Source organism: Myotis yumanensis, unplaced genomic scaffold (genome assembly GCF_028538775.1).
Source record: "Myotis yumanensis isolate MYYU_CA2020_CCGP unplaced genomic scaffold, mMyoYum1.0.hap1 SCAF_16, whole genome shotgun sequence".
NCBI classification, from domain to species: domain Eukaryota; kingdom Metazoa; phylum Chordata; class Mammalia; order Chiroptera; family Vespertilionidae; genus Myotis; species Myotis yumanensis.
Window position 1 is genome coordinate 17,565,165 of NW_027223767.1, and position 23,518 is coordinate 17,588,682.

The following is a 23,518-nucleotide window of genomic DNA, read 5'->3' on the forward strand; positions in this document are numbered from 1 at the left end:
ATCTATTGTGATTAACTTTCCTTTTGAAGTTTCTATTACTATGCTAATAAAAAAAAAGAAAATAGTCAAAAGACATGACAATCATTTCACCTAAGAGGATATACAGATGGCAAATAAGCATGTGAAAAGATGTTCAACATTATCAGCCATTAGAGAAATGCAAATTAAAATAATAATAATAAGATATAAATATAATGAGGTATCACTGCACATCTACCAGAACAGACAAAATAAAAAATACTAACAACACCCAATGCTGCCAAGGATGTGGAGATAACAGACCAATCAAATATTGCTGGTAGGAATGCACAATGGAACAACCGCTCTCAAAAATAGTTTGGCAGTTTCTTACAGAACTAAGCATATAGGTATCATATAACCCAGCAATTGTACCGCTGGGCATTTATCCCACAAATTTAAAAACTTATGTTCATAAAAACCTGTCTACAAATGTTCAAAGCAGCTTTATTCAGAATACCCAAAACCTGGAAACAACCCAGCTTTTGGTCAATGGGTGAATGGTTAAACAGACTGTGGTACACCCACACCATGGAATACTACTCAGCCATAAAAACGAATAAACTCTTGACATGCTGCAACACTTGGATGAATTTCACCAAGTGGAAAAAAGCCAATCCCAAAACTTTATATACTGTATGATGCATTTCAGAAAACATTTTTGAAATGACAAAGTTTTAGAAATTGGAGAACAGATTAGTAGTTGCCAAGAGTTAGAGACTAGAGGGGGAAGGGCGCATAAGAGGCAGGAGGAAGGTTGGTGTGGTTACAAAAAGGAAACACAAGATGTCCTAAAAGCAAAAAGTGCAATGGAATTCTGTATCTTGACTGTCTAACCTAAACATGTGATAAAATTATATAGAATGAAATACACACACACACACACACCAGATGAGTACATATAAAACTGGTGAAGTCAGAATAAGACCCATGGATTGCACGGTTGTGATATTGCACTATCCTATCTAATAACAGACAAACATGGTAATTGACCATACCTTCGCTACGCCTCCCATTGGCTAATCATCGCAATATGCAAATTAACCGCCAACAAAGATGGTGGTTAATTTGCATATGTAGGCTCCAAGCGGTGGAGCAAAGCCTGATGGGCCGGGGCCGGTAGAGCAGCGAGGCCTGATGTTTCCAGGGCCGGCGGAGCAGCAAGGCCTCACAGCTCCGGGGCCAGTGGAGCAGCGAGGCCTGACGTTTCTGGGGCCGGCTCCGGCCAGAACTCGGCCAGAGCGAAGGCCTGGGTCCCAGGTGCCAGAGGCAAACCAGTGCCAGCAGCCAGGGGAAAGGAAGGCCTATTGCACGAATCTCTTCGTGCAACAGGCCTCTAGTCTATATGTATAAAAGACTAAGCGACCGGCCGACCGGCTGGTAGCTATGACCCACACTGACCACCAGGGAGCAGACACTCAACACAGGAGCAGAAACCACAGGCACGGAAACATTGAACAGACTGATGAATCTGAGAGAGAAATCGGGAGGGAGAAAGGGGGAGGGTGGGAAGAGATTAACCAAAGATCTTATATGCACACTAGAGGCCCAGTGCACCAGTGGGGTCCCTTGGCCTTGCCTGCACCCTCTTGCAATCCGGAAGCCCTCGGGGGATGTCAGAGAGCCCCACACGCCAAGCCAAGGGACGCCACCAGTGCACAAATCTGTGCACCAGGCCCCTATTAGTTTTATAAGACACTAGAGGCCCGATAAACGAAAATCATGCAAGAGTAGGCCCTCACAGTCCCAGCTGCCTTGAGGCCCCACCCCACACCCACTGGTTGTTCTGGAAGGTCATCCGAAAGGTCGTTCAGGAAGGTCATTCCACCATCCGGTCTAATTAGCATATTAGCTCTTTATTATATAGGATTACCGGTGGGGGAAACTGGGTAAAGGGTACACAGATCTTTCTATAAATTTCTTACAACTACATGTAAGTCTAAAAATATCTAAAAATTAGAAGTTTAATAACGTTTTTAAATAGAAGGCAAAGCTAAAAACAGTAGTAGGCTCTACAGTTGTGACAGGCCTGAAACACTGAGTGGCCCACCGATCAACAGGCTCTCCCACAGTGGCAGGATCTGCAAACAGCTGAGGGCTCCACAAGCATCCACAGATGGCCATGAGCAGCCTCAGATGACGCAGACACTCCAGTCTGCACCACCGCTTGAAGGAGAAAGTCCCCACCAGGTGTTCTTTAACACCTCCTTAACGAGTACATTAAACAAAAAAGAGCTGAGCCCAGGTTCCGACCCTTCAACGGGTAACAGAATCTAGTTAGACTTCAGTAACTTTTAATTTTTCCAGTATTTCTGTTTAGAACCACCTTCATTTCATGTACAACGATACTGATTTTCCAATTAGAGTATCAATATTAAAATTTCCTTTAAAAATAAATGCATTTCAGCCCGGCCGGCATGGCTCAGTGGTAGAGCATCAACCTATGAACCAGAAGGTCCCAGTTCGATCCCTGGGTAGGGCATATACTGGGATTGTGGGCTCAATCCCCGGTAGGGGGCCTACAGGAAGCAGTCAATCAATGATTCGCTCTCTTCATTGATGTTTCTATCTCTCTCTCCCTCTCCCTTCCTCTCTGAAATCAATAAAACATATTAAAAATAATAATAAATGCATTTCAGTTGAAAAAACTTTTAAAGAAAATATTAAGCAATTGATTATGCGGTGTGATAAAAACTGTAACAGTGCCATAGAGTGGGACAAACGATACTGAGCATGGTTTGTGAATGTCTGAAGTTTGGGACACACCACTCTCTAGCAGAGGCCTGCAAACTAGCTAGCCCTGTGGGCCAAGTCTGGCCTGCTGCCTGCTTTTATAAATAAAATCTTATTGGAACACAATCAGGCCAACTCATTTACATATTGCCTTTGGCTGCCTTTGCACTACAGAGGCAGAGTTGAGTGGCCACAACAGAGACAGTAGGCCCATGAAGTCTAAAATATTTACCATCTAGCCCTGCACGGAAAACTTTCATAGCGTGCCAGGAAGCCATCCCAACTCTAGCCCAGCATCCCATCGGCCCCAGGTTATGAGGCCGCGTGTGGGAGAACAACTAGCTCCAGGCAACAACATCTCCTTCTGGGAAAACATTTCAGCTAGAGCTCTCTCCAGATGTATACCCAGCCTGGTATGAGCATTATCTTTATTTTTTACTGGCCTTGAGCTTGACCGTGCACTCAGGGAGGGGGTCTTAGTCATCACTTGTATCCCCCACAATGCTCAGCACGGTGCCTGACAAACAGAAGAGTTAGATGGGGCTTATTTATACCCTGCGACCAGCATAGGGCTTTCATGCAACAAATGTTCGCATTAAATGTTCCCAGGCTGTAGGTTTGCAGAACAACAATCTGCCAAGTTTAAAAAAAATAAAAATAAAAGCCATCTCCCTGCGCGCCCCCACCTTGCCTCCACGGCATCAGGTACATAAACAACAGACAGACGCCTGCTTGGAGGTGGATGGTTAGTGTTCAGTAATTATAACTTTGCTGGAACATCGGATTGTAATCACTTTATGAGATCTGCTTTGGTAAATTTCACGAGCAAAGAGCTTTAATTAGGTGGGTTACATGAGCAGAGCTGTACAAAATAAAAATGCAATATGTGAAAACAATCAGAGCGGCTACCTGAATAATCTCCCTTCCATTACATGATATATCTGTGTTGGTTTTTCAGCTCCTAAACTCTTCACTTAATTAGAGTGTTTTTAAGCGAACACATGTCTCTTGTGGTCTAATATCTTCAGACAAGGAAGTCGGCCATTATGTAGCCAGACACACACGGGGCAGGGAGGGGGGGGGGGGGGACGGGGGGGGCGGGGGGAACTCCACGGATAAGAGTGAAAGGTACTGTTGAGCTACCATTAGCAGGGCCAAAACTTTTATTCACTCGTTAATTCACATCACAAAACATTATGAGCGTAATTATACAAAGTCCCATGCTAGGATCCTGGATGATACAAAGAAAAAATGAGTGTGGAACCTTCTTTCATAAAGCCTTGGTGAGGCATCATTAGCCTGTTCAAGCAGGCTACTTCTCAGGATGTTAGTAAAGATGCGACAGAGTTATAAGGAGTTCTTTCACATGGGGGTTCTTAGAGCCTTTAGAATGTTTCTGTACAACCAAAGCCCTCCGTGTCATTTGTTCACAGAGTACGTCACCAGACTGTCTCATGGAACACATTTTGAGAAACACTACTGGTAACTACAAAGCTAAAAGAGACAGAGGGGGCGGGGGGAGCAGTGGGTGCACAGGTAAATTTTTTAACAGCCCAGTTCTCCAAACTGGGAAACAGAAGCCCTGGTGTTTGCCAATTACCATGGTGCAAATACTTCCACCATAGCTGAATTCCAGCTACAAACCTGACGTCGCTGAACACAGATGTGGGAACAAATGCACACAACTGGCTCCCGCACTGCTGAAGTCTGGGGAGAGAAAGCTCTTCCCAGCTGGGAGGACGGTGGGCAAAGAGGGCAGCTAGGGCTAATCCATTCCCTCTACCCAGTCTGATTTTTCTTGTTGTGACCAGCAGAGGAGCTAAGGCAGCTGGGGAGATTTAGAATTTACTGCCTGGAAAACTACATTGTCGCTTAAAGGCTTTGCAGGCCTCTGTGTGAGGAGTCCCCTGCTCCTCACACACCTCCAGTCTAACTCGTACTTAAAAATCGTTGTATTCAAGATATTCAAGAACATGGCACAGGGCTCTTGTACTTGGGGAAAGAAATAAAGAGTCCGCAGCGAGAACCCAGAGGACATGGTGACCCGCATGGGTCCGTGGTGCTTACCTGCTTGGCTTTTTGATAAATGACCCCAAATTTGAATGTGTTCTTGACATCATGCTCATCATAGGACACAATCATGTGGGAGGCCTGGAAAACGTGGGAAGAAAAATCAGGTTGTTTATTCATTTGGAGGGAAATGGAGGGGGAAGCGCCCATTTCAGTGGGGAGTGTGCCCCCTGACAGGAGACACCCACACGCAGAAGGGGAGAGAGGGTGAAGTCAGAAGTAGGCGGTCAGGATGCAACTCCAAAGCCCTTAGCTACGTCTCAACACCTGAGCGTTCCCCAGTCGTGGCCAAACCTCTGGGTCACTGAATCCGTTCCCATCCAGATGTGCCGGCCAAGGCCCGGGCACACAGGGGGTCCAGCAGGACTCAGGGAACTGATTTTACCCCAGTGTGTTACCTGTGGTGTGAAAAGTGAAGCCAGGCCCCCAGAACTGGTAAGCGAGGGTGACACCCGCTCTCCTTCCACCTGTAATCAGCAGGTGGTTTTGACAAGGCACTGCTCCTGCCGGACTTTAATCCCCTTTATCTGTAAGTGAGAGTCTACACGGAGCCCCCTGTTTGGAGTGACACACTCAATACAATCCGCAAAGGGCAAAGAAACCTGACCACTGGTTTCATCTGATCTTCCATTGCGCTTCCAAGAGTAGGGACCTGAGGGTCAGAACGCTAAACTCCAGTTGGGAATCTGCTGCTTCTACCCTTACAGATCCGAGTGAGTGAGCCACTTAATTCTCTGGGCCTCGGTTTCCTCATCCGTGAAGTGGAGATGTGTGGTTGTGAAGATTCAATGAGACCAAGCACTTAAAGTGCTGAGCACAGAGCAGCTGTCATCATCCTCCTCTTCCTCCTCCTCTTCCTCCTCCTCCTCCTCCTCTTCCTCCTCCTCCTTCTCCTCCTCCTCCTCTTCCTCCTCCTCCTCCTCCTCCTCCTCCTCCTCCTCCCCCTCATCATCATCATCAATGTAATTTTCCCCAGAAAGATTAGAGTGGACCCAGCTCAGTGGGGGAGGGAAGATTTGGACGCTATTGGGACATCCTTTGCAATAAAAAGGAGGGATCCAACCTCATGTTACGGGAGAAACAAACCAGGCGCGACCTGTCTGGCCGCAACACGAGGCCCGTGTTAGGCTGCCACACATTACATGTCTCTGGGAGGCCCTCGGCTGCCTGGGAAATGGACACTTGTCGGCTCCCCCTGGAAGAGCACCGCTGGCCGACCCGCAGGGAGCCACCCCCTCGCTGCTGGGATGACTCAGAGGAGCAGAGCAGCTGCCCTGCCAGGGAAGAGGCACCCGGCCATGGAGACCTTCCAAGGAACATTCTAAACTCTGTGAATTTTAAACACACACACACACACCAGCCAGAGGAACATCCCAGCCGGACTAAGCAGTCCTTCAAATGTAGAAAACATGAAAACCCAGCTGCTCCTCCATTGCTACCAGAGCAGGAGGCTTCCCAAGTGACAGAGGGAGCTATGCAAATGGGCGTCATTAGGCTCTCTCCGTGGATATGATCCGACAACAAAAACTGCCCAACTTGTCGTTCAGCGGGGCCTTTATGGTGGGGCTGTAATGTTTGGTTAAACCTCACTAATCCAGCTTTAATTATAAAAAGAAGGGCATTTGGAGTGACAGAAAGTGTTCAGCGGAGCGCAGCATATTACCGCTAAGTGCCTATGGATGCCCAGAGCGCTGGGAAGAGGTGCCTGAGAGAAGGGCTCTGGCGCCTTCTCTGTGCAGAGAGGCCCTGTCATGAGCTCAGCCATCAGCAGAGTGCCCCATCCAATCGTGAACATTTAAGGTGTCTGTTCCAGGGGGTTCTGGACGTCCAGCCAGGAGAGTGCCTCCCTTCCCCGCCAAACATTTCAGCTCGCGCTTCCTGGCTGTCAGAACTGGGACTCAGGCATGGACCGAACCAGCCCCAGCACAGCGCCGACCGACCGCAGGGCAGGCTCAGCTCAGCCCTGCACCCAGCCTCTTTCCAGACCCGCCGGCTCACAGAGCAGCAGTGGGTGCACGGGGCCTCTTCCTGCGGCTGATCTAACGCAATTCACTGTCTGTGGGTGATTTAAGTCCTGTCCCACCATAATGGTTCTTCAGTGGGTTGTTGGTTTGTTGTGTTATTATTGCTCCCCCCTCCGCCCCCACGCCCACATCAGAACCGGGGTGAAGACTAGGACAGTCCTAAGGAAACTAATAACTAGAACCAGACGGTTTATGATGTAGGGCCGAGCAGGGGCTTGTAAGGCCTCAGAGCTGCGGTAACATTGTCAATGAGGAGCTGCAGTCTGGCCTCTTCCTTTTTAGTGGGGTTCTGCCTTCTGCCCCCCTCACTCTCCTGTGATGGCTGACCAGGTCTGCACCAGCCTCCATCCCCAGCTAGAGGTGCAACATCCCCCAGCGCTGACTCAGGGCTGCAGGAGCAGGGGAGCTGGAAGGTGGAGAAGCTGCCACCCTGCTAGCCCTCTGCCGCCTGCACACAGCTGAGGACGTCTCCAGCCGGAGACCCAGGCGTGGCCAGTTTGTGAAGGATGAGCAGGGAGAGGGGAGACATGACCCCACAAACCCCCACCAAGATGCAGAGGATTCCCACAGAGCCCCCGGTGTACAGATCCGAGCCCAGCCGCGGAGCCCTAGGGGAGGGGAGGGGGGGCGTCTCACCTTGGGGTACAGGACAGGGCTGAATTTCAGTCCCACTGCGTCATCGCAGAACGCCTGAGTAGGGAAAGAGAACACACAGTTCAGGAACCACATCTGGAGAGCAGCTGGGCTCCCCTGCCCACTGGGGAAAGCGCACGGGAGGCCAGGGCCTGCGGTGTCGGGAGGCCTGGTGTTGGATCGGGGCTCTGCTGCTCACCAGCCAGTGGCCAGGGAAGTCATTAACTTCCTGGGTTCCTGATGAAGCGAGGCCACCGAAGGCACTGAGCACAATTCCACCCAGCATTCCCGCTCCCTAAGTGCGGGTCTAGCTGACCATCCTTCTCTTCCCACTGGCTGATTCGGCTCCCAAGTTCCCAGGATCCCAGAACAGACACAACCCCCCAAACCACCCCCTTCCCCCCCCTCAACCCCTCCCTCCCGGCCCGCCAGCTGGTGGCTCCTGCCTGAGGGCTCCTCCATTTGCATCAACAGCCCAGCCATCCCTAAGCCCAACTCTCCTCTGCTGTGCAGGCTCCCTGGCCACCCCTCCCTCCTCTTCCTCCTCTGAAGTCCTACTCTCCATACCCAGCCCTCCCTTTCCACGTCTCCTGTCTCCTGAACTAGCTGTGAACTGGGGGGCAGAGGCCCTGGATTATACTGAGGATGAGATAGGGAGGGTGTCGGGAAGACAGAGGTGTCTGCCAACAGCCCCCCCCTCACCCCACCCTCCGACGCTCACCAACCCCATCCATTCAGTCAAGGGCCAGAGAGTACAGTGGCCTTCCCCGCCCCAAGGGACAAGCCTGCACCCCCACCCAGAGGCCAGCCCTGGGCTAGAAGAGGAAGCCGCCTTCTCTCGGGGCTTGGCTTTACCTTGGCAATCTGAGGGATGCTGGGCAGCTTGCTCAGGCCCGCCAAGGGGATCCGTTCATGCACCGTCTTCACTTTGGACCTGCAAAAGGAGAGGAATCAATGAGGAAGGTGGCTGAGATCACGCCAGACCTCAGGGCAGGGACACTTGCTTCACGTCTCCCCAGGTCAGATCTGCCTCGTTCCACCCAACCCACGCGATGGGCACCACACTCAAGTGGTGGGAAAATGAAATGCTACGTAGGTACCTCACACTGGAGGTTGGGGGGGGGGGGGGAGACACTTAAAGGACCTGCCTGGTAAAGCTGTCCAAAACCAAAATATGGGAAAAACCACATCGTCACCTTCAAGTTCCCCATGATTTTTCTGGTCTCTTTGTGGGTTTTTTGTGTTCTCCCAGAGCACTGGGCACAGCTTCTATATATATTTAGGTTCTCACATGCAACTAAACCTTTATAAAAAGAAACTAATATCTGAAAATCTGGATTTACTCAAAATATAAATGGGATGAAAGTTGCTTTATAAAGGGATTTGCCATAAGACTCTAAATTTATCCTGTTCCCAATTCATTTAGCACATTATGAGTGTGTTGAATTCTACTGAATGCTTTTCTGCATCTGCTGAGATAATTATAGGGTTTTTAATCTGTAAAACCTAGTGGATTACATTTCTGTTGAGCCATCTTTTCATTCCAAGGGTAAAATTCCACTTGCGTACGTATTATTTTTTCATATCAAGCTAAATTTAATTTGCTAATGTTTTATTTAGAGTTTCATATCTATGTTCAATAGCAACACTGGCCTTTTTTTTTTTTTTTCTTGTGCTTCCCTTGTCAGGTTTTGATAACAGGGTGTTATTCCAGCCTCATAAAGTTGATGGAGAGCTTCTCATCGTGTGAAAGAGTTTGTATACCACAGGGATTTTCTGATTCTTAAAGGTTTGCTAGAAATCATCTGTGAAATCTCTGGGCCTCTTTTTTTGTGGGAGGATCCCTGGGCTACCAACTCCATTATTTAATGGTGAATATTTAGGTTTTCCATTCCTTATTGGATCAATTTTGGTCATTTATATTTTTCTATAAAATTATCATCAAATGCATTGGTATAAAGTTGTTTGGGGTTCTCTTAGCCCTTCATCTCTATTTGCAGTTGAGTCCCTTCCTTCATGGCTGTAATACCATCTGTGTATTTTCTGTTTTCCTTCCTCAGCCCTCCCTAGGGGGTTGTCTATTCATCTTTTCAGGTAGATAGCTTTCAGTTTTGTTGATTGTCTCTATTTCTTTGTTATTTTTGCTTTCTACTTTGCTAGCTTGTTCTTTTCTCTATCTCCTTCCTTCTGTTTTCTTTGGGTGTTTTTTTTTTTCCTATTCTTTTTCTAACTTCTTGACCCACACACTTACACATTTAATCTTTTTCCGTTTTCATGAATGCATTTAAAACTATACATCTTTCTCTACTTTTTTTTTTTTTTTTTTTTGCATCCCACACATTGATAAGTAGTATTTTCATTATCACTTAGGTCTAAATATTTTGTCAGTTCTTTTGTGATTTCCCCTTTAGCCCATGAGTTATTTAAAAGGATTTTTCCTTAACTCTCCAAATGTATGACTTTTTTTTCCTTCAGTATTCTAATTGTTGATTTTTAAATTTTTTATATTCATGGAACATAATCTGTATGATATTATTTGAAATGTATTGACTTAATTCATGGACTTTTTTTTCACGTTTTATATGGATTTGAAAAGAATGTACATTTTTCTTTTGTTGAGTTCAGGAAAGTATGTTACGAGATCAAATTTGTTCATTGTATTGTTCAAATCTTCTATATCCTCACAATTTTTTGTCTGCTTGTCCATCGGTATATGAGAGATGTTACTGAAATCTCCCATCATAATCGAGGATTTGCCTACTTCTCCTTATATTCCTAACAGTTTTGGGCTTTTTAAATTCAAGACTAAGTTACTAAGTACGGGTTTACACATTCCGGACTGTTAGATCTTCTGGATGGACTGTTCTCTTTATCATCACGTAGGCTGAGGACCCTGAGGCTCCCGTAAAGGGCATCTTTCCTTGCCCAGGTTATGAACACATTCAGAAACAAACAAAAAATGAAGAGTAAGGCATTTGGAAGTCAAAATAACTCCTTTGTTACTGATAACGGCCAAGAGGAGGCACGCAGGTTAGCGTGAAGATGAAATGAATCTTCTAACTGAACTCCAGAATTACCCACCCAGTCACAGCCAATGCTGGGCAGGGGCAAGCCTCCTCGAGTGGGGTCTGCTCAGGGAGGACTTGCAGTCCAGGGGGGGCAGAGGGAAGCCCTGATGGCAGCTAGCTCCAAGAGGGAAAGGGGAAGAACACAGGTGCATGTGTCAAGTTCTTGCTCCCAAATGCACCTAACCGAGAGGACGGAGAGAGCCAGCAGTGTTGCACCAAGTGCTCCCTCCACACCACAGGAAACATCAAGAGTGGGAAAAGGTGCTCCCAAGTTACCAAGGAGTGCTCCTCTTACCCTACTAATGCTTTTTCCCTGAAATTCTATTTTGTCTGATATTAACATTGTTATGCCATCCTTTCTTGGTGGGTATTTTCCCAGCATATCTTTTTCCATTTCTTCATCTTAAATCGTTTCACATTGTTTTTCTTTAGGTATGTCTTTTACAAGCAGAATATAGCTGTGTTTTTGGTTCCGTGTGGTATTTTCATAGGCTATTTTAAACTATTTATACTTATTGTGATTACTAATGTATTTCGACTTTTATGATATGGTGTTTTCTATTACCCTATGTTTTATGGTGAGTTTTTTTCCCTTTTTTCCTCCTTTCCTGTCTTCAGTTTAATAGAGTTTTTTAAATACTTTTTGTCACTCTGCTACAGATTGTATTTCTATAACTCCTAATACACATATTTATATACTTGCCCAACAAACTCTAAACTTATTTGATATCTCTCTCTCTTGAGAAGGGTAAACAGTAACTACTGGACCCTTCTCATCCCATTGCCCTTCTACTTTTGTTTATAAATTTGGCTCAAGCCTCTTTAAACACACAAATAAATGACTTCTTTTCCAATCAGTAATTAATTTTATCAATGTAGTTTGCCTATTTCTTGTCACTTTATAATGGCATCTTTTCTTTTGGTTTCTCTTTTCTTCTGGCTGATGCACACCCTTTAGTAATTCTTTCGGGGAGAGTGTGTAAGTAGTACACCACTCCCTTCATTTTCTTTATGTCTAAAAACAGTCTTATTTTGTCTTTGCGAATAGTTTTTCTGGGTATAGAATTTTAGGTTGAAAGGATTCTTTCTTTCTTTCCTTCAATATTTTCAAAATATTGTCCCATTGCTGACAAGAAATTGTGCCGTGGCTGATCAGAAGTCTGCTCTCGGCCCGGTTGTCATTACTTCACAGATAATGTCCTTGTTCTTAGGTTGCTTTAAAATGTTCTCTTTTTGTTGGTGTTTTTTTGTATTTTGTTGTTTTTTTAGAGAGAGAGGAAGGTAGAGGGCTAGAGAGAGAAAAACATAGATGTCAGAAAGAAACATGGATCAGCTGCCTCCAGCATGGCCTCTCCCCGGGATCGAGCCCACAACCATGTATGTGCCCTGACCGGGAATGGAATGAGCAACCTTAACTCCCAACCAACTGAGCCGCATGTGCCAGGGCTTCTCTTTATCTCTGATGTCCTAATATTTCACTTCAATGTGTCTAGAAGTATTGTTTTGTTTTAAAATCTTGTCCAGCACCACAGGTGTGCTTCCTTTCTTCAATTCTGAAGTATTCTCAGCCATTCTCTCTTCGGATAGTTCTTCTCCACTGGCTTCTCCATTCTTTCCCTCTGGAACTCCTTTAAGACAAATGCTGGGGCCTCTCGGCCCAGTATCCATTTATCTTCTTTTTCATATACTTTATCACTATATCTGTACTGTGCTCTTGTTGAATTTCTTGACGAATTCCAATTCACAGATTCACTTTGACTGTTAAAAGACTAGGATTTATCCAATGTATTAAGTGTTTTTACTTCAACAACTATTTTTTTATTTCCAATAATTGAAATTGTTTCCTTTTCATACCCATGTATATCCATTCTTGATTCATTTCTATTCATTCATTGTATCATAATTTATTATCCCTTTTATAGATGCTATTCTTTATCTTCTGAGAATCTTAAATCTATTTAAGTCGTTTTGAAAGAGTACCATTATTTACATTTCATTGGATTAAATCCCTCTCTCATTGTTGGTATTTTCGGCTCTTTCTTAATGTCCGTTTTCCCTGGGTATTTTGGAATTCCCCCCCCCCCCCCCATTTTTCTCTATCCTCAGTGCCAGGCACCCTGGTTCCAGTTCCCATCAGGGCCATTGGATAGCACAGCTCTTGAGGCGCCATTCATAATATATGACAGTCACCTGACTCATCAAGGCAGCCTCCTGACTCATCTGCCGGCTGCTTGCTGGCTTTGCCTTCCCTTCAAGCCATGTTCCTTACCCTAGGCAGTATTTATTCCACAGTGCACGTCTGGTCATGATGGTCTCCTTTCAGGACCTCTCCTATTTGCTCACAGGATTAAAATCTAAGTTCCTAGACAGAGTTTATACATGATTTTGCCTTTTTTTTAAATCTTCCCAGCACGACCATTCAACCTTACACACATTTATACATACTATACACATGTATACACACACTCCACATTCCAGCTCTTGGGAACTTCTTTCACTTCTCCCAGACCATCTATCTTTGGATCATCCTCCCAAGCCAATAATAATCCATGTCCATAGGAGAAGATGAGTAAGAAGAAGGAATAAGAATACCTAATGGGAACGGAATGCTTCCTATAGCCAGGTAACAAGCGCTTATTCCTCACATGTCCCTCTCCCTAGAGAAAGTCTGGCATACGTTGTTATGCTTTGGTTAGACAAACACTGAGTGGACAAATAATTTCCTAATATCAACCATTTCTGCATTCCTAAAGTAACTCTTTCTTGGCTATAGTGAATGATTCTGTTAATAGACTGCTTAGATTTGAGTTGCTGGAATTGGTATTTTATTTAGAATCTTTACTTCCATATTCATAAGGAATATTGGGCCCTATTTTCCTCTCTTTCTTTTTTCCTTTCATTGGTCTAATATTGTTCATGAGAATCTCCTAAGCATTGTTAAATTAATTGGGAAGCTTCCCATATTTGTTTCTCTTGAGCAATTTAAGCAGCAAGAAACCTGTTCCTTGTGAGCTTAAAATAACTGCCTGCAAACCAGCCAGACCTAGAAACTTTTGGAGAGAGCATTTTTTGCAAACTTTTCCATTTATTACATAGTCATTGTTCGGGTTTTTAATCTCTTGTTAAATTAGCGTGCTTTCCTAGAAAGGCATCTGTTTCAAATAAAATTTCCAGTATAATAATGCGGATTGAGTATAACATCTATTAGTAATTTTTTAATCTTCTTCACATCTGTGGTTATATGCCTTTCCTAATGCCTAATTTTGTAGGTTTTTATTTTATGTTTATCTATATTTGACTAGCTAGTTTCCTATTTTGTTGTTTTTTTCTTCCAAATGAAGTATATCTTTTTCTACACTACATATAAATCTGTAGCCTAGATTTATACATCAAGTCTTGTGCTCATTTTATTTCTAATTTATTTGTTGGCCTTAATCTTTCTTAATTCCTTCCTCTTATTCCCTTTAGGTAAAAATATTGATAAGAGTAGCAGCCATATTGAGTAGCTACAATGTATCAAATTATAAAAGCAAATATGTTTGGCAAAGTACAGTGGGGCCTTGACTTACGAGTGTCCCGACTAACGAGTTTTTTGAGATACCAGCTGTCTCTCGGCCGATTTTTTGCATTGAGTTGACAGTAATTTGAGTAAACGAGCTCCTTAACGAGCTCGGTCTCAGAACGAATTAAAGTCCTAAGTCAAGGCTCCACTGTATCTGCTTTTTGAAATTTATACAGATTTACTTTGTGCCACAAGAGATTGGTTCCTAAATCCACATGCTATTAAGAATTAACTGCAAGATTTTTAAAAATAGAAATTTGGACTAACAATTCAATTTTAAAAAGAAGCAAAGGTTATAACACACTGTACAGAAAATAAATACATGTGTTCCTTAAATATATGAAGAGATGCCCAACATAATTCAGCAAAAGTATTGTAAATTTAAACTACACTGACATATTATTTTTGCCGATCAGATTGCCAAAAATCCAAGTGCTTGACAAAATATTCTTTTGGAGAGGCTTTGGAAAAATAAGTACTCTGATACATTACTGGTAATGGTTCAAGTTTACAGACCTCCTCCAGAAGGCTAGTTGGCAATATCTATTAAAACATGAATGCATTTATGTTTTGACCCAGCCAACTCACTTCTGAGAAATTATTTTAAACCATACAATTTGTACCAGGTTACTCATTGCAGCATTATTTGTGATACCAAAATACTGACAATAGCCATTAATAGGGGATCTATTAAATAAATTATTTCATGTCCATGTAATGGAATACTATGCAGCAGTAAAAGGAATTAACAAGCTAACTTCTCCATGTACTAATATAGAAAGAACTCTAGATATATTAAGAGAAGTCACAGAACAATGTTCTATAGAATTCTAGAAATAAAAAGGGAATAGGAATATATGTTATTACTTATGTATTTATATATCTTACATAGTTATGTTAAAATATATATGTATGTGCATGTTTAAATTTTTATTGTCATTTTTAAAAAAACACGTTTGGTTTTTTTGTTTTGTTTTGTTTTGAAAGAGAGAGGCAGGCAGAGGGATAAAGAGATGGAAACACTCAGCTGACCCCTGAACATTTCCTACTGGGATCGAGCCCGCAACCCAGGCATGTGCCCTGACCGGGACTCGAACCAGGGACCTCTCAGTGCACGGATCAATCCTCAACCACTGAACCACACTGTCTGGGCTTTATTATCTTTTAAATGGTCAGCGCCTAGAAGTTTGAGTTTTGTTTTTTGGTTTTTGCTTTGCTCCAAGATGACTGTTGCAGCACATTCTCAGAAAACCACTGATCTCCTTACAATCAATATGTAGATATTCCACAGGCACTTGAAAAGCAGCAGAAATCTCTGTTAGAGGGTCAAAGTTTGATAGTTAAATATAGATAGATACAAATAAAGACCAATATATATAATTCAGATAAATAATAGTGAGATTATCCAAATCCTCTCATTTCCTATCTGTAAGTGATAAGTTTTGTTGAGCTGTAAGTGATAAGAAGTGTGTTTTAATCTACCACTATAATTGTATTCTGTGAATTTCTGCATATTTTAACCATTATATATATACTAGAGGCCCGGTGCATGAAAATTCATGCACTGGAGGGGGGTCCCTCAGCCCGGCCTGCCCCCTCTCACAGTCCGGGAGCCCTCAGGGGCGGGAGGCGACCCGGCGAACAGGGGAAGGTGACGCCCCCATCACACCTCTGCTGCTGCCACTGCCGACAGCGCAAGCTCGGCCGTCCCTGGTTACCTGAGCCTCGGGCAGCCCTGGGCAGCTGGGGGGCTGAGGGGACTGGGCGCCACCATCTTGAGGCTGTGGGTGCCGCCATCTTTGAGGGCGTGGCAGCCAATTAGCATATTCCTTCTTTATTGGCTGGCTTGGCTCAGTTGGTTGTACGTTGTCCCATGTAGCGAGAGGTCCCAGTCAGAACACATGCCCGGGTTACTGGCTCAATCCCCAATAGTGGGCATGCAGGAGGCAGCCAATCAATGATTCTCTCTCTCTCTCCCTCTCCCTTCCTCTCACTCTAAAATCAATAAAAACATATTTTAGAAAAGAAAGAAAGGAAATAGCACCAGGGCAGGGCTATCTAAAGACACATTCGGTAGTGTGTTAACTATACAAAAAAAGACACTGTACAGTTTATAAACAAATCTTTCACAGCCTTCCTTCTCAACTTTTTTCTTTAAAAGGAGTGAGTTGTGCACAGGAGGTTAAATGCTTCATAGACAAGAAAAAAAATTGTGCTAGAACCAGCCTCTTCATCATCTTCATCTTCTTCCTCCTCCTCATCCTTTTCTTCTTCCTCGTCTTCCTTTCCTTCTTCTTTTTCTTCTTTTTCAGCCCTGGCGACTCCCTTCTTGCCGCACCAGGCTCTCCCCTAGCTCGGGATGCAGCAGTAGCCTTCAGCTCAGCAGCCTTCCTTTCCGCGGGCTGCTGGCCGCCTGCAGCAGCGCCTCCACATCTCCCCCAGCTTCTCTGCAGCATCACCAACGGACCGGCCGGATGCTCTCCTCTGATTTTTGCTAACAACTTCCCGGTACCGCCCCACCTCTCCCATCACAGGGCTCCATGTCCCTGTCCCCTCCCATATTTATCTCAAAATCTGGGCAGAGAAAAATGTTATTGCTCTTTTCCAAATGCTATTGTTCGTTTCCTTCAAGGACTTCCAATTTGACTCAACAAGTAGGGATCGGGAGCCCGACAGGTTCACAGCTCCCTGCCAAGCACCAGCCTCGGCCTTCGCACTGGCCGTCCTGGCTTCCCCACCGGCCCAGGGACAGAGAGGAATGAGACGGACTCTGTGCTCCATCGCACCCTGTGCCTATCACTGAAGCAGCGCCTGCACCACACACTGAAATCCCCTTCTTCTCTCCCTCTAGAGAGGAGGGACCACCGCTCAGCCACCACTGCCGCCCAAGCCCCTATCACAGCTCCTGGTACAAAGGCGGTTCCACGGGACATGTTAGTCGAACCGAACCGAAGCCGGTTCCGGAGAGGTCCCTGGCTTAGCTGTAAATCGGTGCTCCTGTTGTGGCCACCACCACATCCTGAGGACCCAGCAGGCACGCGGACGCTTTGGGGTCTATAGTTCCCGACTGGATGTGTGCCATGGGCAGGGTCCCGGCAAACCCTCTCCCAGGACCACGTGGGACTGTGTCTCTGCAAAATGAGCCGTCGCTATTTTTCCTCTCCGTCTTCCTCACAGCCAGAGACAGGCGGGTGAGGGTAAGGTCTATGTGACCTTGAGACCAGGATGCCACTCCAACTCCCACAATCAGTCAGCTGGCAAAACACCTGGTCTTCCTGCCTGGCAACCGGAACAGAGAACATAGGCTGGTCTGTCTCCCCATCCCCAACTCCCCCCCCCACACACACACACACACACAGGACTGGTCAGACTGGTATTTCTGGGTCCCCACCACTAGGGGTGTGGCCTCCAACCGTGCCGCAGCCCCACCTGAGAATAATCCGAAGGTACTCAATGCCCTCCACCTCCTCGCACTTGATGGACAGGAGCAGGTTCCCCAAACTGCTACCGGTGCAGTAAAAGTTTAGATGATCCTAGAAGCAGAAATCGGGTGTTAGCAGGGAGGAGGGGGCCTTCCAGGCACAGCCCCCAAAATCACCTCCTTCCCCAGGAGTGAGAAGCCCCACAGCAAGGAGGAAGACCAGCTGTGGCTGCTATAGATGGGGAGGAAGAGGAGAAGAGGGAGGAAGAGGAAAAGAGGGGGGAGGAGAAGGGGGAGGGGGAGGGGGGAGGAGGAGGAGGAGGGGGAGGAGGGGGAGGAGGATCACAGTAATTGACTCCGACGACCAAATCTTCAGGCTGTCTGTGCCAGGCACTGGGCTAATTGCTTAGTACCCTTTATCTCCTTTACGCCAGACCATGGCTTTATGGGGGCAGCTCCCATGTCAGATGGAGAAAACATGTGCAGGCAGGTTAAGTCACTCTCCAGAGTCACACAGCTAGTAGGCGGCAGATCCAGGATTCGAACCCACACACGCCTCGCCTGCAGCTCAAGTGCTTCCCCACAAGACACCGAGTCCACTCCTCGTCCCAGGGAACAGCCCCTGCGGCTTCAGGCGATTTGTGAGAATGAAGAAGGGGCAGGGCCTGGCACCTCCACCAAGCGGAGCGGGAGATCTCTGGACAGTGGGTCTCAGCCCGGCTCAGGGGGCACACCCAGCCTGCTGTATTAGGGCAGGGCCTGGGATCTGCATTCTAACAAGGCGGGGAGACAGGGGGATCCTGATCCATCTCCTCCCCCGGAGACTCAGCAAAGCTGACGGGGCCGGAGACTCCCGGAGCCTGCCCTCGGGACTTCCGGAACCAGGCAAGGCTGAAGGGCGGGATATATGGAAAGAAACGGAACTGTCCCGGTTAAGCAGTCAGAGGCTCAGCGCACATCCCGGCACCAGCACAGGGCACCTGGCTGAGTGAGGCCATGAGAGATTTGTACTATTTACATGGACACGGAGACTTCCAAGGAGTGAGAATGTATTTTCTCCTTCCACCCCCCAAGCACTACCTAGTCCATCGCCTCCTAGAACATCTGCCGCACACCCCCTGCCCGCTGCCCAGGAGCAGAGCCAGGCAGACCTCTCCAAGGAGGACAGAGGCAGGCGGCGAGGGAGGGGGAGGGCAGAGAGGGGGCACTGGGGAGAGACGCTGGGCTCCCCAGGCAGACCCCCCCCGCAGCCGCGTTCACCAGGGCCTGGCCTCACCTTGCCCAGGAAGTGCCTGCGGTAGGCCCTGGCTTCACTCTTGCACTCGAGCTTGTAGCCAAAGGTGCTGGGGCTGAAGCTGTCCTCTTCCTCCTCCTCACAGATGCTGCTGCCCAGCGAGGTGGGCGTGCCCACGTTCTCCGGGTCCTCGATCCAGTAGCCCCCAAACTGGGGCAGGACGATCAGGGGGTACGGGCCTCCCTTCTCCACAACCTGGAGGCAAAGGGAGAGTCTTGCCCTGCAGCCTGCCCTGGTCTGCGGGGGGAGTGGAGGGGCGCCAATGGTGGTATCCCCCCCACCTCTGAGCTACTCCCACAGAGGGGACCCCCATATAGGAATCCAAAGGCAGTCGCATGAGCCCCTCCTCCAGAACCCACACTATCTCCAACTTCGGCACTCCTGATTTTTTTTAAAAAAAGCTGAAGTCACAAACGGGAAAGGTCTCAGGCCCTCAGGTCCCAAGGCTCTCTCCCCACCATGGGGAGGCAGAGGGACCATCACCATCATCGCCATCAGCTCCCCGGGCCTTGCCCCCGAGACAGGACCCAGGGGGCTCCTACCTCGTCGATGCTGGGGTACGGGATATAGTCGTCCTGCAAGACAAACACACAATGCCACCGTCAGTCCCAGCTCGGCCCGGTCCCTGAAGCTTGGTCACCATTTCCCTTCCCTCCCCCAGGTCCGGGGGGAGGTGTTGGGGGCCTGGCAGGCTGCACCAAGGCGGGTGAACAGCCCAGAGGCAGCTTGGGCTCTGGCTTCTCTGGAGTTCGTCCCCGAACTGACAGAACCTGAGTGCAAAGGGGCCAGCGGAAGATGCAGTGCAGAGGAAGGAAGACGCAGGACACAAGGCGCTGGACCTCACACGCATCCTGACTCGAGCTGCTCTCCCAGGAGGCTCCAACAGGGGGGCGGCCCTGGTCCCCCCCAGGCAAGGGGGCCGGCCTCCAGGTGCTAAGCTGCACTCCTGGGCCTTGGGAACAGAACCTGAAGCTGAGAGCTGGCTGCCTGCTGGAGCCTGGAGCGGAGCCTGACACCCCGACACACTGTGTGGATCGCTCCCAGAAGCAGGTGTGCGGGAGCCAGGCCACACCGCGAGCCTCAGGTCTCCCCCGAGGCCTCCACCCCAGCCTGCTCTGACGGTGCCTAAAGGCCTCAGCCAAGGCCTGCCTTCCTGCTCACCGTGCCCTAGTCAACAAGGTGAAAATCAGAGTTAGATGGTGTGAGACAGCGGACCCCAGCATGCTGGCCGCTGCCCCTGCCTTCCTCTCACCTGGCCCCCTCACGGGGCCCACCTGGCTGCCACCTCGCCCACCCAGCCCACCTTGTTCTTCTGGGGTCCCGGCTTCTGCTCTTCAAGCTTGATCCCCTGCAGAAACAAGGAAAAGAGGATCCATGGAAAAGCAAGAGCCACAAAATAGAGACGGCACGGAGGAAGGAGACCCTTGGGAGCACCTGCCTTCGCTGGGGGTCAGTGGTAATAACGGCCAAGGGCTGCCACGTGCTGGGCCCTTGCAAGTCACACACCTCGGCACACTCAGACCTCACAGCAGCCCGGACGAGGCAGCAGGGCAGGGGGTGAAGGGCATGGACTCAGCCAGATCACCAGGGTTCAAATCCCAACACTGTCACTTACGACCTTGGGCAAGTCACAAAACCTCTCTGTGGCTCAGTGTTCCCAGCTGTAAAATGGGAACAGTAAGGGCACCTACGATGGTGGTGAAGGTAAAATGTGGATAACAGGTTAAGCCCGTGGAAGAAGGACCGGCATAGAGTAAAGGCTATGGCGTATTGCTATCCCGGGGTAGGCAGTATCGTCGTCATGGTGTTGAAATATCGCCCCCAGTCTCCCAGAGGATGAGGTGAGGGGCCGAAGGGAACCCATGTCTGTGGGGGTCAGAGCCAGACTCTGGGTCTCATGCCACACCAGCTCCACGCTTTCCCTGGTGAGAGGGCCCATGGGTGGCAGGCAGGTGGCCTGCGCCTGGTCCTCATTCTGCCACTGTCCTGCTATTAGTGATGCTAAGCCTTCTGCAGCGCTCCTCGATTCCTCTGTGAAATGAGGATTCTAACGCCCGCCCTCCCCCTCACAGATGTGTCCCTGCAAGGAGCAGACACCACAGGGGGCGGGGCCTGGGTTAAACGGGTCCCCTGCAGCATCGGGAAGACTCGCTGCGGGGACAGTGCCTAGACCTAGACCGTTAGCCCTACGGTCAAGTTCCCACTTAACTGGGTTTCGTGGGAGGAGAGCACATGGCGTTCCCACAGGCACGTGAATCAATCCACATCATCGGTGGGACAGCTAGGAGAGAAGAGAGTCCGGAAGCAGCTGCTGCCTCGTCATAATGTAAGACCGGGGGCTTGAACCTTCCACAGCGCACTCCGTCTACCGTCCCCTCTGAAGCCCTCAGCACCTTTTTACCAAAGGGGAAACCGAGGCCCAGGGAGGAAGCTGCCTGCGGAATGTCACACAGTTAGTGCGTGGGAGGGCCTGGCTCTGAAGCCGGGCCATCTGTCCACCAAGTGCACGACCAAATCGCGGAGCCCTCGGGCTCAGGGTTCCTGCTCCCTGGGCAGACTAGAGGCTCCTCCCACCTCTCCGGGCTGAGTCACCCTGCGGCCCTGGTCAGGTGGGCGTGGGGGCCCCGCCCACTGGGCAGGTGCTCCTCTCCCCACACAGGGAGGAAACCACCTGGGTGGCCTGCAGACACTGTCCAGGGAGGCAAACTGGGCGGGTGGGGAAGGGCCTGACGTCAGAAGTTTGTTTTGTTTGTCCTGCATGAGTCATCCCAGCCTGGGAACAGCCCCTGGGCCGGAGAACAAACCTCCTCCTGTCCCTTCCCCTCCCTCCACCATGACAGAGCCACTGCCGGCACTGGGCCCTCTCCCCTCATTATCTCCACCCCCCACCGCCCCCGCCATGAAGACACTGGGACTCAGGGGGGGTCAAACGGCTTGACCAAGGTCACTCCGCTTCAGCCTGTCAGCGTTAGAACTTGAACCCAGAAAGGAGGGGACCCAAAACTGTGCTACACAGGACCTGTGCCCATCTTCAAATTCCCAGCCTCTAGGGCTGGGGTCAGGAGTCCTGGGTCACAGAGGGCCCTGGGCGCCTGCCTGCTGAGCTTCAGGCCCCACACTGCAGCACGAGGCCAGATGGCACCCACACTCACGGACAGAATCCCCATCCAGTTTCCCCATGTGAGTTCCCCACATACAGAGGAGCTGGAAACCCCGGCCTCTCAGAGGCTGGGGCCCAGGGGGCACATGGTAGGGACCTAAACACTGAGTCTGATCTGACCCCCAAAGTCTCTACTGCCATGGAGTCGGCAGCCGCCCCTGGTGTGGGCTGCCGTGAAGACACAGAGGGAGCCGCAGCCAGACTCCCGCCCTGCAGAGGCTCCCGATCGAGCTAAGTCAAGCCCGCGGCCTCCCAACAACAGAACAGCACAAGGCCGGTTGCGCAGGGCTGAATCATGTGCTCAAACAGAGAAACAGGGTGCTCCCTGGGGGCGAAGGGTGGGTGGTCGTGGAGAAACCAGAGAGAAGGCAGGGTGCGCTGCGGACGCCCTGCCAGCTGCCCAGATTGCCACGACTCCGCGGGCTTGGGCGAGACCCGGCTTTCCTCCAGCGGACGGAGCGCTCCGTTATACAGGCACTCGCTGTCAAGGCACCTGCCATCCCCGTGCCCGCCACCTGGTTGCAAGTCCCCTAAATGCGTATAAATACATATTAAGTTAGCTGGTCGTCCACACTCTGCTGGGCACAGAGGAGGATCTTAATAACTTGCTCGTGATAAGGACACAACCACTACGGATATTTTTCTCTCAAACCAACCCTCCCCTTCCCCATCCTTAGGGAGACCTGCTTTCCGGGGAGGACCTGGCTCGCTCACAGCAGCAGCCCTCTCAGAAGCTCCGCCTGCATCTCAGGACGGCAGTGGGCACCCTGGGTGCCTCTCCTCCTATTCCAGACCATTGCTATAGATCCTTCCTTCCCCGCGCCTGGAGCATCTACTTCAGGGAAGAAGCATGACATAATGACTATGCCTTCTGGCTCTGGAGCTACTTGCTAGCCATGAGCCCTTGCGTGTTTTATTTAATATCTCTGTGCCTCAGTTTTCTCACCTGTGAAATGGGAATGATGGTGATGATGATGATGATCACAACATACCTGCCTCCTGGGGGCCTTGTCAAGGAGAAATGAGATAACACCTGTCAACCTCTTACCCCAGACCCGCGCTTAAAATATACTTATCAGTATGTTCTTGCCACTCCTTCCACCTGGATCAAGTATACCTTCTGGACCTCTCCCCATATTCCTTAAGGCAGCAGGTCTTACCTGAAAGCCTGACCTCTTGGTGATGAGCAATTACAAAGGCCTCCACACTAAACACTGATTCTATGCACTGCCCACAAAGTATTTACAAAAATCATCTTGTTCCATCCCAGAAACGATGCAAGTGGGCATTTTCATTCTCCTATCTCTATAGAGGCTGTGATAGTGATTTATTGTAAGAAATATATATTTTGGTCTTTATCCCGCTCCTGGCACAGAACTCCTAAAACCCTTGGAATTTCCCAAGTGATAAGAGCAATGAGAGCACTTGGGAGCAGTTTTGTTCTAGGATTTGGTCTTTGGTCCTTGGTTCCTGCAACAGCTCCAGAGCCATAATGGCGAAAGGAGTTTATGTCAGTGAGTTTATGTTAATGAGGT

The 23,518-nt window shown here is 48.7% G+C and overlaps 1 protein-coding gene across 9 annotated transcripts in view; it reads right to left on the reverse strand.

The window, feature by feature from the left end:
* Nucleotides 1-23,518, reverse strand: part of RAP1GAP2 (RAP1 GTPase activating protein 2) — a 197,691-nt gene that overhangs the window by 36,427 nt on the left and 137,746 nt on the right. For 7 of the 9 annotated variants that reach the window (XR_011468465.1, XM_070394805.1, XM_070394803.1 and 4 more), the window contains 7 exons: nucleotides 20,127-20,171; nucleotides 19,366-19,398; nucleotides 18,806-19,018; nucleotides 17,538-17,641; nucleotides 8,334-8,412; nucleotides 7,482-7,535; nucleotides 4,819-4,902 (listed from right to left, as the gene is read on the reverse strand). Coding sequence is in view for 8 of the 9 variants with exons in the window: in XM_070394805.1 (XP_070250906.1) it covers nucleotides 4,819-4,902; nucleotides 7,482-7,535; nucleotides 8,334-8,412; nucleotides 17,538-17,641; nucleotides 18,806-19,018; nucleotides 19,366-19,398; nucleotides 20,127-20,171 (612 nt within the window). In the remaining variant the exon portion in view is untranslated. The remainder of the gene's footprint in view (nucleotides 1-4,818; nucleotides 4,903-7,481; nucleotides 7,536-8,333; nucleotides 8,413-17,537; nucleotides 17,642-18,805; nucleotides 19,019-19,365; nucleotides 19,399-20,126; nucleotides 20,172-23,518) is intronic. The other 2 variants (XM_070394804.1, XM_070394807.1) reach the window with 1 other exon arrangement.